General features: G+C 38.0%; 1 protein-coding gene across 2 annotated transcripts; it reads right to left on the reverse strand.

Annotated features, from left to right (window-relative positions):
- Positions 1 to 534: 534 nt before the first annotated feature.
- On the reverse strand, positions 535 to 15882 carry nlrc5 (NLR family, CARD domain containing 5). 2 transcript variants are annotated; one of them, XM_079465629.1, is made up of 44 exons: positions 15804 to 15882; positions 14978 to 15357; positions 14564 to 14635; positions 12659 to 14390; positions 12488 to 12571; positions 12296 to 12379; positions 12089 to 12172; positions 11836 to 11925; positions 11613 to 11663; positions 11179 to 11214; positions 10339 to 10416; positions 10130 to 10213; positions 9929 to 10018; positions 9801 to 9848; positions 9643 to 9699; positions 9478 to 9561; positions 9305 to 9388; positions 8291 to 8380; positions 8120 to 8179; positions 7931 to 8014; positions 7750 to 7833; positions 7531 to 7620; positions 7229 to 7294; positions 7010 to 7093; positions 6774 to 6857; positions 6515 to 6598; positions 6333 to 6419; positions 5881 to 5943; positions 5722 to 5772; positions 5541 to 5624; positions 5369 to 5452; positions 5171 to 5254; positions 4965 to 5048; positions 4644 to 4730; positions 4429 to 4512; positions 4166 to 4270; positions 3981 to 4064; positions 3270 to 3353; positions 3093 to 3176; positions 2931 to 3008; positions 1492 to 1569; positions 1332 to 1415; positions 1150 to 1233; positions 535 to 1036 (listed from the first exon to the last, which is right to left on the reverse strand). In XM_079465629.1, the coding sequence occupies exons 2-44, from the start codon at positions 15291 to 15293 to the stop codon at positions 964 to 966; spliced, it is 5262 nt and encodes a 1753-aa protein (XP_079321755.1). In that variant the 5' UTR covers positions 15294 to 15357; positions 15804 to 15882; the 3' UTR covers positions 535 to 963. The 2 variants fall into 2 exon arrangements, with proteins under 2 accessions (XP_079321755.1, XP_079321756.1); XM_079465630.1 differs by lacking the exons at positions 535 to 1036; positions 1150 to 1233; positions 1332 to 1415; positions 1492 to 1569 and adding an exon at positions 2130 to 2655.
- Between the last annotated feature and the right edge of the window lie 141 nt (positions 15883 to 16023).

Consider the following 16023-nt stretch of genomic DNA (forward strand, 5'->3'; position numbering starts at 1 on the left):
TGTCATCTAGTGGCAGGTCCTACCGCAATATCAGGGGATGTTATGCATTTTTGCCAGTATCTTGGGAGTTCTTGTAAAGGAGTAGTTCCCCATATACCCTCGATGGCTTTCTTTGATCTTCAGTTTTTAACCTTCATTCCCTGGGTTGTTTTCAACCCAGCATCTACTGAGAAAAGCATCACAATTTACTATATCGAGTATTGAGATTATGAAGGTCTCACAATCTTTACCTTAAGACCCAAAATATCACTTTGTAAACATTGCCACTTTGGTTCAAAGAGACAATCAAATGTTGAAATGCATGAGGGTGAATAAATAACTAAATGTATTCTATGGGTTAACTATCCCTTTTAGCCAGTGTGTACAAAATGTGAATTAAACTAGATTCAAGTGACTCCCGTTAAATGCATCGCTGTTATATGCTTTAAATACTGCAGTTGGCCCAAACAGGGGACAGAATGTACCATTTCTGCCCTGTTGTTAACTGCATGCTCTAGAGATTGTCCTACACGTGTTTCAATAACAGACTCTGAGTAAAATTCCCATTTACTCAAAACTTAAAGCAATTGAAAATTGATCAGTGCAACAACAAGAGAGCAATATACCTTTACAGTGATGGTATATAAATAAATACGTACTGTATATTAAAGGAGAACACAACATTGTGCTGTCCAGGGAAGTGAATAGAGGAATACAGGTAAAAGAGCTTTAACCTAGTTGAATATCAGTAAAGCATGACAGTTCCCAGTGGATCACTTTGCCGGGTTTTCTCTTAACTGAGCAGAGCCTGTTACCAACATATCTTTCATTAGATTAGACATACTCCAGAAAAATCCCTGAACAGCTGGATAAACTGTGTTTTTGGATATGAGTTGCTCTAAAGAGGTAATGTGTTCTCCTATTAATTAAAAAACTTTTAAATATTAAAACAGCACTACACATGAATTGCAAATAAAAATATGATTAAACTGATGAGAAGTTCAGTCTCTGATCTTTCAGATTCTCATCGTCTCTGGCAACCGGGTTCCTCCAGAGCCTGTGCAAAATGACATAAAATCACTGAAATTATTTGTCTGCCAACTAGTTAAACATTTTTAATTGATTTTAGAAATAAACATTTTAAGATCAACAGTAAATATGCTATTATACCTTATCACTTCAATGGATGGGCATGATGGGAGGCATTTGGCAATCTCTACGGCTCCTTTTGTGCTTATTTTATTGGCCTCCAGGCTGCAAAGCAGAATTATAATAACATAACGGCCAACTGTACAGCCAACATATGGCTAAACATACTGATAAACCTTTACTGTAGACATCCAGATACTTACTCAAGTCTTTTCAACATTGTACACAGAGGAAGAACCTCAGCCAGTTTCCACGCCAGAGTATCGCCGCATTCATTCCAAGACAAGCTGAGAATGAGAAAACTTGATAAACTTGGTGCATCTTTAAATGTTGTCATAGTGCCTGGTACATTTCAGATCCCACCTGACATCCTCAATGACTGGACAATGTTTGAGGGATGATGCCACACCAACCAGGTCTGAACTTCCAATCGAGGTCAAGCTGAAACAAGTAGTTATCAGTATACAGTATAGAATCTATATGACACAATTTATGTGTGATCAGTGGCGACTGGCCAAAAGAGGGCGCTAGGACGCCGCCCTCCCTGAGCTACACACACAAAATAATAATTTTATACTTTTCTTAAATGTATATGTGGGTAATGTAATGTTATAGATAATCATTTGTGGAAAATATGTTTTCATCATCACAATATGGTCTCTCTGCACGTCTCAGTTTCACCTGAGGGGCGATCCAGAAATCAGGTCTTTGTGGAATTAAGTCAAATCCTGATACATATATTTAAGACGTGACATAAAATGTACCCAATCAGCGTCCACGAATCTTATCTGAAACGGACGATTCAAACTTATGCTGGGGCCACACGAAAATATATTTTTAAATCTTATAAGAGTTTTAAACGGCAAGAGACCAAAAACATGAGGAGAAAAAATTCTAGAATTAATCATTTAGCTCCTATAATGTGTCGTAGACTGCACACCGAACACCAACAGAATTTCAAACAGATACCCTGATTGTGAACACAGGAAATCTCGCAAATTCAGAATAAGTTATTTATTATTTCACTGTACGCTTTGTTCATTATATAAGTGTTCAATATAAACAAATGTGTATATATAACCTTTTATGTAATTTAAAAAATATTCACCGTTGAGAAATTGCACAAGCAGCATCGTCTAAAGCATTTCATGTGGCACAGCACTAGATATAATTTTATTGCAACTCAAATAGTGTTTTAGTTATGTCTTCACAGTAATTAAAAAAGAATATTAATACAGTTTTGTAAAAAAATTGACAGATTATAAAAAAGGGTTAGTTCAAGTGATAACTACAGAAATACTGTTTTTGGCTTTCAGCTGGCTTTCTAATAGGGTATTGTTTTGTTCCAAGTGACACTCAACAGAGTTATTGTGCGTTTGTCCTCTGGGTTTCCCCTACACATCAGGATTTCTGATTTATAAAGCCTATGTGGTTGCATTTCTGCTAATGCCTTATTTTGTTTTCCGTGCCTGTTGTTTAAAGCAACTGGGACAGGTCCGGCATGTACAGTCATGGGATATCTGGCATCTGTCCGAGAAAGTAAGAAGACATGAGGCACTAGGGTACACATGGATAAGTCTGTAATTTAACTGAGACTGGTAAATGAACTGATCAGGGATTATTTAATGAATAAACAGGTAACTAGATGTTCTTTAACTTTGTTGCTCGCTGAAATTGTTTGCTGTGCCAGTGTGCCACAGCCCCACCTAAAATAAATATTTACCAGCCGCCACTGTGTGTGATGTATCTCATATATGGTATTGGTTGCAATAAGTGGTTCTGTGATGTATTCAAAGTCTTACTTTAGTCTCTTCAGTGCCTTCATGTTGTCCAGACCTTTGCAAAGTGCCAAAGTTCCTTTAAACTGATTCTCTGACAAACTAGTAAAAAAGAGAAAAGTGTAAACAATAATATTCGCACTAGCATCATCTAAGCCAATGATACCATAGTATCAGACAACTTACTCGAGGTCTGAGATCTGAGTCAGTAAAGGAAGGACTTGTGATAGTTTAGCAGCACAAGCTTGACCCAGGCAGTTTTTGGAGAGCCTAAAATAAAGTATAATGTTAGTCTATTGATTCTGTTAGTAGTATTACATACGTATGTTTAGATGTATAAATCATTTAAAAAAAGTAATTTACTGTAGTTTCTGAAGAGCCCTGCAGTGTGATAGCGCCTCTAACAGCATTTCTCCAACCTTGTCGCTAATATTGTTGTTGGACAGACTGCATAAAGAGAAACAAGTAGACTAAAGAAAATGTGCTTGTAACATTATAAAAAATGTGAACTCATAAAAAATTACTTAAATTGAAGTAGACTTAAAACTTAATATTTTCTACTGCAGGTTTTTTAATATAGTTTATAAGTGCATGCAGTAGTGTGCTGAAGTATTTGTCATGTGGGCAAATATATTACTATTGTTTAGTAAAGGACGGAAACATTTTAACAGAAAAAAATGATGTTTTTGTGGATGTGTCATCCCTAATATTGCAAGCTATATCTCTCCAGACCCTCATTTGGGATGCTCTTCATGAACTGGCCCCATGACAAACTAATTGTATAGCCCTGCTCTAGGTGGCCATACATGCCATTTTTCCCAGACATGTCCTGGCCAGGATTATGGGTGCGTCCTCGGGACGTCGCATTTGTCCACCGCATACGTCATGGCGTTATATATTTCAGGTTTTATTTCAGAAAAGCAACCCTTATATTTCAAGGTAAGAATTAAACTGAAATGTGCGAACCTCAATGACGTATGGGGTGGCAAATGCAACATCCCACCTGAAATCCTGGCCAGTACGTGTCCGGGAAAAATGGCACATATGGTCAGTTGGTGACCCCATTTCCCTCACTTTATATGTCTTAGTTCGGTCCACGTGGAAATAGGCTTCACAAGTTTGTGGGTTCCACTGTCTCCCATTCGCCAGCTCTCCAACCTGCAGACATACATTGCACAAAACATTTAACCTGTTAAGAAATGCTTTAAGTGTTTGTGTGCGTGTCAGCATCTGTGATGTATAGGAACTGCAACACTTACTCAATCTCTTCCATCTGTCTAAATCCCTGAAAGGAGTCCAGGAGACAGAGTATGCCAGTGCCATTCACAAATGGCTCAGATGTTTCCACTCTTATGTTGTTTAAGCTGAGCAAACAAAACAAAATATAAACAATACAGTAAGCATGTAAATCAGCTAAACATGGTTCTTGCAATGCCAATGACACAGGTCTGATTCCCAGGCAACACACATCAAAAGCCTACAAAAATATTTTATTTTTGCTCGATCAAAAATTTACATTTACCTGAGCTTCCTAAGGGAAGCCATACTGCACAAGCCTTGGGCCAAGATGGTGATGCCCTCTTCATTCAGAACCAAAGAATCTATCCTATGTATAAAATATCAAATCGAGTTTTGTCAATACCGCATGTATAATGCATTACAGACTGACCGCACTTCTTGAATATTCTATAAAGTAGTGAATTCAAACATCTTAAAGTACAGTACGGGTGCTGTTACCTGATTTCTGCCAGAGAGAGACATTGCACCAGACCTCTGACCAAGTCACACCCTCGAGCTGCTGTCCAACCAGAGCACTGGAGGAGACTGGACAAAATCATACACAATATTTATATTACAGTCACCACAGAGTAGAAATTGAAGAGAATTAAGAAGTCTGCTGAAGGGAGAGGGAGTTTTTTGAGTAAGTGATGGCCTTCAAGTCTGTGCTTCATTTTGGTTAGACTTCATATACTACTAGTCTTTTCTATTTTTAAAAGCATACTAATCAGACTTTGTTTGTAACCGACAGTTATAATAAAATAAATGTTTCTTTCATACCTGAGTGACTTAAGATGTGGCAGATTTTGAAGAGCCCTGCCAAATACTGCAGCCCCACTGTCATTCAAAACCAGCTGAGACAAACTAGAAAACCAGGGAAATATGTTCAAGAAACTGATGAAAGACAACTTAAAACAGAGTGAAGTTATGCATACTGTACATTTCATTTAGAGACACATTTGTCAACAAATGAATAGTCAACACACCTCACACTCTCAGTTGTTTGAGATTTTGGCAATGCTTCCACAAGGACCGCCACCTCATCCTCAGCTGTTCCTTTCAAATCAAGACTGTGAAGATTTTATGGAGATATTTTGGTTGTTAAAATCGTGCAAGTATTTGTTGCAGCAAAAGTGCTACAGTGCTGTATATCCTCATCTGTTCATTCATCATGAGTCGCTTACCTGAGGTTCTTTAGACTCACTAAGGATGGAATGACTACAGAAAAAAACTCGACACCTTTTCTGTCCATTTTGATCTTGGAGAATCTGGACATAAAAGAGAAGAAATGAATTCCAACAAATTACAATAAGATGGATCCGTATACAAAAACAGCACACACTCTTAATGACTTACTTTAAATTCTGCAAGGAATGACATTTCTGCATGGTAGGTATTAATGGAGTAAGATGATGTCCTTCTGTATCACAGTCATTAAAACTAAATAAAATGACAAACGAATACACAGAACATCACATTACAATCAAAGTCAATAAAATCTGAAACAACATAAAGACTCGTACAAACAAAAAACAACCTGATGGATCTCAGAGTACACAGCGGGAAATCTCTGTTTTCAGAATGTGTTCTGTTAAAAAGAAAATAAACGAGCTTTGTACATTAGCTGAAAACATATGACTATTGTACAAGCAGTAAATCATTTTTTTGTTATGTTATAAAGCTTTATGAAACTTACACAGAAGTAGAATGAAGACTGGAATTGTCCTCTATAATGACATTTATGCATGCGCGGTTGACCCTGCAAATGTTGAGTAAAAATGTGTTTAATCTTATGAGGAAACAGAAAAAAACTATATTTTACTAATGTCTTCAAATCATTTGGAAATAACTTATTAGCTGACAAAACATACAAATATAAGTCTGTTTAGAAACAAAACGAGTGCTCAATTTCATTGTTATTTTTACAGCTAGTGAACACAGAATGTGGAGGGGTGGGTAACAAATTCTGAGAAGATATGAGGGTCACAAAACCACACGGTAATCCTGTGTAATACAAACCGGCTCAAAGTAACTAAACACATGTCTCGGGGAACTATTTCTGGATCTACAGATTAATTTGACAAATGTTTAGATATAAAAATGATGTGTTGACGGGTTCGTGCTTTCAAAGAGTTTGGATTATCATACCTGATTTCTGCAATTTGTGATTCCAAATTCAAGCAGTTACGGACAAGACTGACCACAGCACTTCCTGTCATCCAAGGCTCTTCAATCCTAAATAACGCATCATCAAAAAAACATAATTATTATATGAACAGATCATTCGAATGCAGATGTGAACAGAAAGATCAATAATCAGATGTGCTCACCTGATGTCTCTGTGATGGCGATAGCAGCTGAGCTGTTTCACAAAATACTGAATCTGCTCCAAACTCAAACTATTATTTCTTAACCTGTGAGGAACAGAAAAAGTCAATGTGACATTGTGTGTAAAAAGAAATGACAAGAGTTTGGTAAAAGAGAAAGTGTATGTGTAAAAGGAAGAGACATTTTGAAAGATACTAAGCACGTTACTAACTTACTAAACTTTACTAAAATTATTGCAAAAATCATTAAAATAATTCTTACTTGACAGTTTGTATTGTGGATAGTTTGGCCAGGCAGTCAAGTAAAGAAAACAGGCCTTGACCGTGCAGTAAACTGGATGACAATCTAAATTAAATAGAAACAATAACTGGCATTGAAACGAAGGGAATTACAATCCGTCCAGACAATGTTTTATAAATGGCTAGTCCGTGAGGATGATGAGGAGTTTCAGCAAATCATCATTCTACATAATGCTGTGCTTGTCATAAAACACCCACTCTAATGTCCGTAATCTGGGACATCTCTTCAGTATTTCCACAAGCTTCTGCAAGTGGTTGACTTCGAAACTGCACTCTTTTAGTCTGTAGCAAAGGCAATAGCAAGAGGAAGCGTTAACAGTGTCTCCAAAAACACTTTCACTTTTGACTTGACTTAAGAAGTCACATTTTAATTTTGGTTATAGTTCGTAACGCCCAACTACAGTTTTTGGAAATTACCTGAGAGTCTTGCCGTTGACGTGTTCTTGCACAAACTGAATTAGAGACTGATCTTCCACTCCAAGACTAAAAATGTGAAAAGTAATTTACATGTACAGTCATTTGCCTGCATGGCAAAACTCCAATTTATAACCAATAAATGATAACCTTAGCTAAAAATGTGTCATATGTGTTTGGTGGAATGAAAAACTAAGAGGGTAATGCCACTGTTATCAAAAATTGTTCAAGTCAAAGTAATAAAGAACAAAGGTAAAAGTGAGCATGGGGCATTTTTTGCATTAGTTCTATGTATTACATTTTACCTGACTTCAACAGCAACCACTTTCTCACAGGTGTTCATTGAGTTGACCAGGTGCAGTGCCCCCAACTGTGTCATTCTGTTGCCATTAAGGCTGTAAAGGACCACCACAAATACAGTAAATACATCCAATTACTAGCAAATCTTTGAATGTATACTGTCATCATGCATAATGTCAATGAACAAAACATAAGATGTTCCATTAACTGGTCTGAGATAATACCTCACTGAGCTGGAGATCTTCAGTTTAGGCAAACAATCGACAAAACATTTCACGCCCTCGTCCCGGAGAAGGTTATGGGACAAACTAAAGTGTATTAGGAAATAAAAATAAATAGTTTGTGAATTCAGGTCCGAAAAATGTGATTTGATTTCTATTAACAATTAAAGGGAGAAACCCTTACTCCAGTTCTGCTAGATGAGGACAGTCTTCAAGTATCCTCGAGAGCTTCTCAACATTGGTTCTGTTCAGCTTATACTCCATGAGCCTGATGACATTACACAGAAAGGGACAAAACGATTGGTTCAAGTGACCCCAAAAGCAGAGCAATGCTGTTACATGTATTGAGGGAATGATGCATGACAATACTCGCCTGCAAATTGCTCCCTCTGCCTTTACAGGAACAAACTTAATAAATGCTTCAGCCTGGTGCCTGAGAATCACGTTAGAAGCAACTTTAGGAACATCAATATTATGTCTAAGCGATAATTTGGTTGAAATGCATGTTGGGAAAGAAAACGATTGTCTTATATTAACAAGCTACCTGAGTTCCACAGCTGTGACGCGCTGACAGTCAACAAGAGATCTGACCAATGACAGTGCTCCAGTTGTAGAGATGTCAACATGACTTAAGCTGATAGACAGAGGAAAATGAGAGAGGTAAAATCAGGTCATTTATGGAAATACAGCCTTCGTATATAAAGATGGGGTATCATGCTATTTCATGCATTCTGACTTATTTACACTGTTAAACGTGCTGGCTTCTCATGCTTAACATGGTCAAAACGAGTTGGATGTATGACGTAGTGTTTCTGTGCTTGATACACTTCCCCATCACTCCAACTCATTTCTGAAAGTTTTTTATAAGTCTGGATCCCTGTTTCGTAACAGGGATTGTAGTGAGGTAGGCGGGACGAGAGCCAGGATTCGCGCACTGGTCTCGTATCACGGCACTCGTCCCGCCTACCTCACTACAGGGATCCTATTCCTTTTATTGGGCAATCGTCTCGGAAAAGCACAGCAAGGCAAAAGAAATAGCCTGCCCACGTGCTAACCAATGACCCACCGATCGACTGCGCTGTGGCCCTGCAGCTCATTACTCTTGCGATGTCTGTGTTTTGTTGAGCATCAGCGCATACGTGCATAATGTAAAAAGCACGAAGGGATTGATGACATAATGTAATTTTGTGCTCGTGCTCTAGTTCCGTCCCCCCTGCCTGCCTCCAGCAGCTCGTCTTTTTCCGGAAATAATCGTACAGCTGTATCTATCTTTTATAAATGTGATCAAACTAAATACTCTTCGAAGACACGACGTACGCAATACTACTGTATAGGTACTCAAGATTAATATGAAATTGACAGAAACTGCATGTGTTACCTGATCTTTATAGTCCCAGTGAAATTAAAAACGCATTTGTTCATGAAATATTGCAGTGTTTAGAGTAAATAGGTTATCAATGTGGGTCATTTTCTTTTTTTCTGAAATGTGTCAGAATACAGAAGTAAAAACCATAGCAACTTCCTGTTCACGGTGACTTTAACTAACTAGTCCACGTACTTCAGTAGTTGAAGAGAAGACATTTCAGGAAGAATTAACATCAACTTCTCTACCGACTCATTTGACAGCTTTAGATGAGAGAACCTGTAACACGAATAAACAGTGAGGAATTAGCAGAATGTAGATAAGCACCCTTGTTCTGTAATGATTATCAGAAATGAAGAGCCACTCACTCGATATCCAGTAGGTCTTCACACTTGACCAGCTGCTTAAACAGTTTGGTCATGTAGGTGGGTTGAATTTCACTACGGGTTAAACTGTACATCAAAGAAATAGATGGTTTCTACAATGATCATTATCAAATTAATGTAATGTAAGAATTCAATTAAGCTTTGTACCTGAGTTTTTTATGCAGATGTAACGCTGTTTCATTTGAGGCTGGCTGTTTCAAAATTCTGCGTTGATAAAGTACATAGAAAGCCGTTTCATGTCAACATCACATTGACACAAACCATAACATTTCTGTTACATTTTGTAACCATAACCGTTTTAGTACCTTTTGCTGGTGTCAAACCAAAGAACCAGTTTTTCCTTTCCATTTGCACTAGTGAGAAATAGGATGTCAGCAATTTAATACATGTAGGTCAACAACTCAATAACTCTTAAAATTATAAAAGAGTTTACCTTGCATCCACTCTCCTTAGGTTCCTCTGCGCACAAAGAGCAGAAACAAGCAACACCAACCCGTCCATATCTACCCCATTTTTACTGACACTGTGTATCAGAAAAAAGAGCATATCAAAAAAGAGACAAATGTTTGAAGAACGAAAAGCAGGACACCAATGTATGCCAAAGTTGATTATGTGTGAGGAACATGAAACATACTTGATCTCCTGAATCATTCCCAGTCTAGGCATAAGGTCTAGAATTTTCTTTAGGCCCTTGTTTCCTAGTGAATTGTTGGACAAACTAAGAGATGAGAAGAAAAATGTTATGTGACAATAGTGCTGTTGGTGTATCAACTAAATCTGATGTAAATTGTTTACTGGGACTGAAGAAGTCTGATGTATTGTGCTAAGTTTTTTTATACTTACTCTAAAACAGTTACGAAGCCTTTGAGTTTAGTAGACAGGCTGGCTACATGAGCACATGTGATGTTACACTGTTTTAACCTGAAATTAAATTTGTATCCAAACAATCAATATGTCTAGTTGGTTTTAAGTTACCATGTCAAAGAAACTGAAAACGTTTATTATCCTTAAAACAAGGGTAGTGAGGGACATCAATGTCTTTTTTTATAAAAAAAGGCTACAACCCTGTTACATAATTTAACTGCCACAAAACTGCCAAAACTGTGCACATGGTTCTGTAAAAAGGATAAAAAATTGAATCATGACATTATTTATATATCCTCAAAACCTGTATGACGTTTTTCTTTGAAAACTGAGAAATGTCTCGATGGTTATGTCAATACAATAGACTTCAATGGGGACCAAAGTTGTTTGGATACGTTCTTCAAAATATTTTCTTTTGTGTTCTACAGAAGAAAGAAAATCATACAGGTTTGGAAGACATACTGCATCTAATCTCTGATAACTGTGGACATCTCAGGTGCACAAAACACAATGTTTTCCTCATTAAACTAAAGGAATTCTTTCCCTTATTGTCTTTTATTTTTTAGGCATACTTCCAATAGTAATGTGGCAATAGGCAAATCTGTAAGTAACAGCATGCAATGTTCCCTTGGTGACAAGGAACATAACATTTGCCTTTAAGGAGTTCAAAGTACACAGGGACAGTATTTGTGTCTGTGTAAAGAGCAGGACAAACCTCCTTGCACATTTGAGAGATGAGCACAAACAAACCAAGTCAGTTCTGTAAGTGGCCTTTTATTATGCTTAATAAAACTAATGAAATAAGGATACAGCACATACGTTATGTTCTTTGTATGATTCAGGTCCGTGTTTTCACTATAAAAGAAGAAAAAACATAAATGACCATGTTTTAACATCAATTAAAGATCATTGGTTTTGAGGGAGACAACTTATTGCTGTAGCCTAAACATCAGTTTAAGAGCTTTACCACCACATGAAAGCCCACATGTACACACGTGATCCTCAATCTTGATAACTTATTTTAGGGGTATACTGTACTGCACTGCAACAACTGCCCAAATGCACATTGCACAAACAATGAAACCACAAAAAATGTGCAAACAGGAAACCATAAATACAACATTTAGAGTTGTATGTTATTACCCACCTCTAAAGAAATTCACACATCTCAAGAAAAAGGTTTGCTATTCAGATTGTGGTCAGTCTGCTATTTTGTCACTATATCACTTGTGTTTCCACAAGTCAGCACTTACCAGATTGTGTCACTGCTTTTTGAAAAGGAAATATTGATCTCCTTATTTCCTCTAAAACAAAGAGAGAATATCAAAGAATTGTGATACATCCTGTGAGGGGACATCAACCCATTTGATAGACGTATGAACGCATTTTTTATTTTAATTTGTTTGGAAACTTTTTAAATTAGACATACTGTATTATGAAAATGCATTCACAATAACAAGGGAAGAAACAACATACTCAACATAGAATTCCTGAACAGAGGGGCAGACAGTCATCATCTCAGTAAGCATGAGAACACCATCTGTGGAGATGTTGTTTTTCCCCATCCTGAGTAAAAGTGCAAAATGCCGCTCAACTTAAATAACTAGTCAAATACATTATAGATTCGACATTTAAAATATATTAACCCCATTGACCCACAAACCATTGTAGGTCTTGTAAACAATGCACTTCACATACAGTTTGTGAAAATAGTCAAATTATATCTTACACAATGGAAGAGATGTAGGGTAATCTGGATAGTGCTTCTGCAATTTCTCTTATCCCCTCATCTCTCAAAGAATTGTCGCTGACACTGTCAGATAAAAACAATTAAGAATGAAAGACCACTTATAAAAACTGTTTTGGGAAGAAGAGGGGAACACTTAAGGAACATGAATCGAGTCTCTTTATCACATTGTATAACAAATGGCATTACTTAATGTGTGTGATATGTGGACAGTCCCGCAAAGCCCTGGCAAGTTTAGCAGCTCCAACATCAGTAAGGCCTCCACTGATAAAACTGCGCATAAGAGACATGTATAAGAGCAAAACAAAGACATTGTGGACTAATGCTAAATAAATATAATATATATCAATTATTTAAATATTGTACAACATATAAACTCACTCCAATCGCCTCAAGGCCTGAAGTTCAGGTAAGATCCCACATAAAGCCTCCGCAAACTTGTCATCGTACTTCCGGCTGCGAAAACTTTATAGAAAATGACAGATAAAATGTATTAATATAAAATCCTTCCTCATTAGTCACGCTTCCAAAACAAAACAAAGAAATACTCACATCAGATGGTCAACATTCTTAAAACTAGGCAGAATTTCCAAACAATCAAGATCAATGGAACAGCCACCAAAGTCCAAACACACAGTCTGATCTGCAGCTGCTGTTACAAATGCCAGAGCCTCCATGTCAACAGCATTGAGTCTGATATTTCGCAGTTCAAACTGGGGTCTTGAACCAACAACCCTTGCCAACTTAGCATCTTGTGTCTCATGAACACATCGACAGAGCTCAACGATTTTGGGGCCTGTTTGACTTGCACTCCCTGCTAAAGAGCGTAAAAAGTCCCGTACCGTGGCTTGGCGCTTTCGTACCCAAGTCGTGGCACCATCGGTCCCTTTCAGCTGGACCAGACTAAGGGTGCACGCCTCAGCAGCAAGACCACACACGTAAAGATGGAGAGAATCGGGGAAGACAGATTTTGGGTCAGTCTTGGTTGTCCAGCGGGTTTTCAAGTTAAGTTTCTTCTTAAACTGACTCTCTGTGATGCTTTGACTGGTCATGAGATTGATAGAGGCGAGGAACTCCTGCATAGTTAGGTGCATGAAGGTGAACCCATATCCTGAAGATCCATCCTCACGTGTCAGCTTCACACGGGACAGGATCCCAGTTCTGACACCAAAATCCTGGAGTTCTGGAGAAACTTCTGTAGCCATGAAAACTATTGTGCTTTTCTGGAGCCCTGAAAGAGCCAACTGGCTCATCTCGATTATTTTAGTTTTGTATCTTTGCAGCATAGGTATGTCAGACATCTGACCCCCACTGGACCGGCTAAGAAATGAAGACAAGATCTGAATGTATATTTGGGTTAGGGATATAGGTAGTTGTGGATTACCATGATCTCCAACAGTGGAGAACAGATAATCCATACATACACAGCAGATATGACAGAGCCCTGGAACATGACACATTGACAGAAGATGACGATTGTCCACCAACAAGTTTACAGCCTTCTGCTTAAGTTCCTCTCCTTTTTTGTGGAAGTACTGCTCAGCATACTCCTTCACACCCGGTAAGTCAAACCCTATCAGTTCGCATGTTACAAAACAAGAACTCCCGAACATGTCCGTCACATCCCGTGGCCTACAGGTGACCAACACAGTGCAATTCTGAAAGATTTTTCGATTGCACAATCCAGAGAGGAGATCTGGCATGGGCATGGGTTTGTTTGGGTCAATGGCACTATCAATCTTATCCGGATTCGTAAACTTGGATCGAAACTCATCGTAGCCATCGAATATGAAGCAGACCTTCTCAGGGTTGGAGAAGATGAATGCAAACACGGCTTCAGTTTGCTCCTTAAAGTCCTCGCTCGGAGGGTAGAAGAGAAACAGCAGTTCTTTCAAGGACAAATCTCTTGACATGAGGTTTAGCTGCCGAAACTCCAGCAGGAATAGCAAGTGAATGGAGGGGAAGGCGCCATCAGCCCACCTTTGGCCAAGGCAGTGCACCAACAAGGTCTTACCAGATCCAGCCTGACCCAGAAGCACAAGAAGTCTGCCAGAGCCTTTCAGAAGAGACTCAACTGACACTTTATGTTCCGATGAAGCATCTTCTCCATCCTGGTGGTCAGGAGAAACATGAGCGGTCCTATCTTTTGTTTTGTTGGGGTTCCTGTGATTTATATACACCCACGTATCATCCAGACAGATGTCGTTTATAACGGATTGTGTCACTGATTCGTGCTTCTGCAGTAGCGTGGACTTCAGAGCATCGGTGTAACTCTGTAAATAATCTAGGGGGAATAATAAAAGAGTGTAGTTGAGCCATTTTCTTTTTTACTTTTTAAATGGTTAATTTGTTGCTACTGTTCAAGTTGAAGACATTTAACTGTTGGGTTGCTATATAAGCAATTCAAGGTATAGGCACAATGAATAGTGGGTGTGTCCCTTTAAGAATAAAACATACCCAGTCTTTGACGTTTCACATTTTGTGATGGTGAAGAAGTTTCAGTGTCACTTGTATGATTTAAATTTGCTTCTTTAAAGGCAAAAAACTCAAGTCAGTGAAAAAAGTCAATATTTATACACTTTTTATACAACATTTATAGACTAGTTTAACAAACAAATCATCATAAAATAATGCGAGACTATTTCTTCTAACATCTTATTCATACTTTCACTTTCACTTAAAAGAATAGTTTGCCAAAACTAAACAATAAAAAGTGATTCGAAAAAATATAAACTGAAATTATATATTTACTAAAGCATTAATATTAACTACTACTAATAATAATAATAGTAATTAATATTATACAGTATCCTCAGTATTTATGGTTGCATGAATAGACAAGCTGCAGTTTAATAACATGTACAGACTTACCGGATGTATTTTCTGCTATGGACACCAGTGTGGTTTCAAGAAGAAAAGGAATGTTTTCACAGTACTGCCATACAGTGCGAATAAACTGTCTACACGTGGTACAGTCTGAAGTCCTGAAGTAATTTATAATAGCTAAAACACGATCTCTTTCATTAGTCAGCGAGAGTAGCTGGTCCTGTGTCCTAGGTTCCACTAAAGCCAAAATCTGATTCAGAACAATGGTGTCCTGCTCACAGAGCAAGTCCACTAAAGCACTAGCCTCCTGGGCCACCACAGTCTGAACGTCCCCCACATATTCCACCATCTCCATCCTCATCCATTGGTTGGAGGAAAAGCAGAGGCTTTTTTGCTTTTGTTAGGATCCATTTTATTATTTACATCTGTAAACAAACAAATACATATCCATTAAAACGAATGTGACATACAGTGGCACAATGTACAAGACTACTGCATGTCACTGAACAGGCTTTGTTTAGACAATGCCTAAAATTGGCGATCAGAGATTCGTGCTTTAAATACTAAAGAAATCTAATCCCTTCACGCTGATATGTGCAACACAAAAGAAGCAGACAATGTGCATTATGCCACACAGTAGACTGCTGCTCTGTATTTTTCTGTACTTTAGGAGTTAATATTCCAGAGACACCTAATACCAAACAGGGATCTGCTTGGCTGTTGTCCTAGATACGAGGTTGTAAGGTCGTGTATCATGTGGAATGAATTCAACGAAGCAAAAGCGGGTTTGCAGCGCAATAAACGCCGAAAGAACAAGCTATTCATACCGATCATTTATTTACGTTCAAGCTGAAATGTTAAGAGGACTCACCGCAGGTTGCATAACGCATGGGTCCGGTTTGGATGGTGAAAATGAAACTAAACGAACCTCTTTGGTTTCGATTTCTTTTATTTGTATAATTAAGACGAATTATGCACAACCAACATCCCGCCAATATCTTCCGTAACAAGTTCAATATAAATGTATATTTAATATAAATGATCGTTTTGCTAGCATCGGAGCAGGCGCGAAGTGTGAGCGTGCATTCGCA

Source organism: Barbatula barbatula, assembly GCF_947034865.1.
Source record: "Barbatula barbatula genome assembly, chromosome: 10".
NCBI classification, from domain to species: Eukaryota; Metazoa; Chordata; class Actinopteri; order Cypriniformes; family Nemacheilidae; genus Barbatula; species Barbatula barbatula.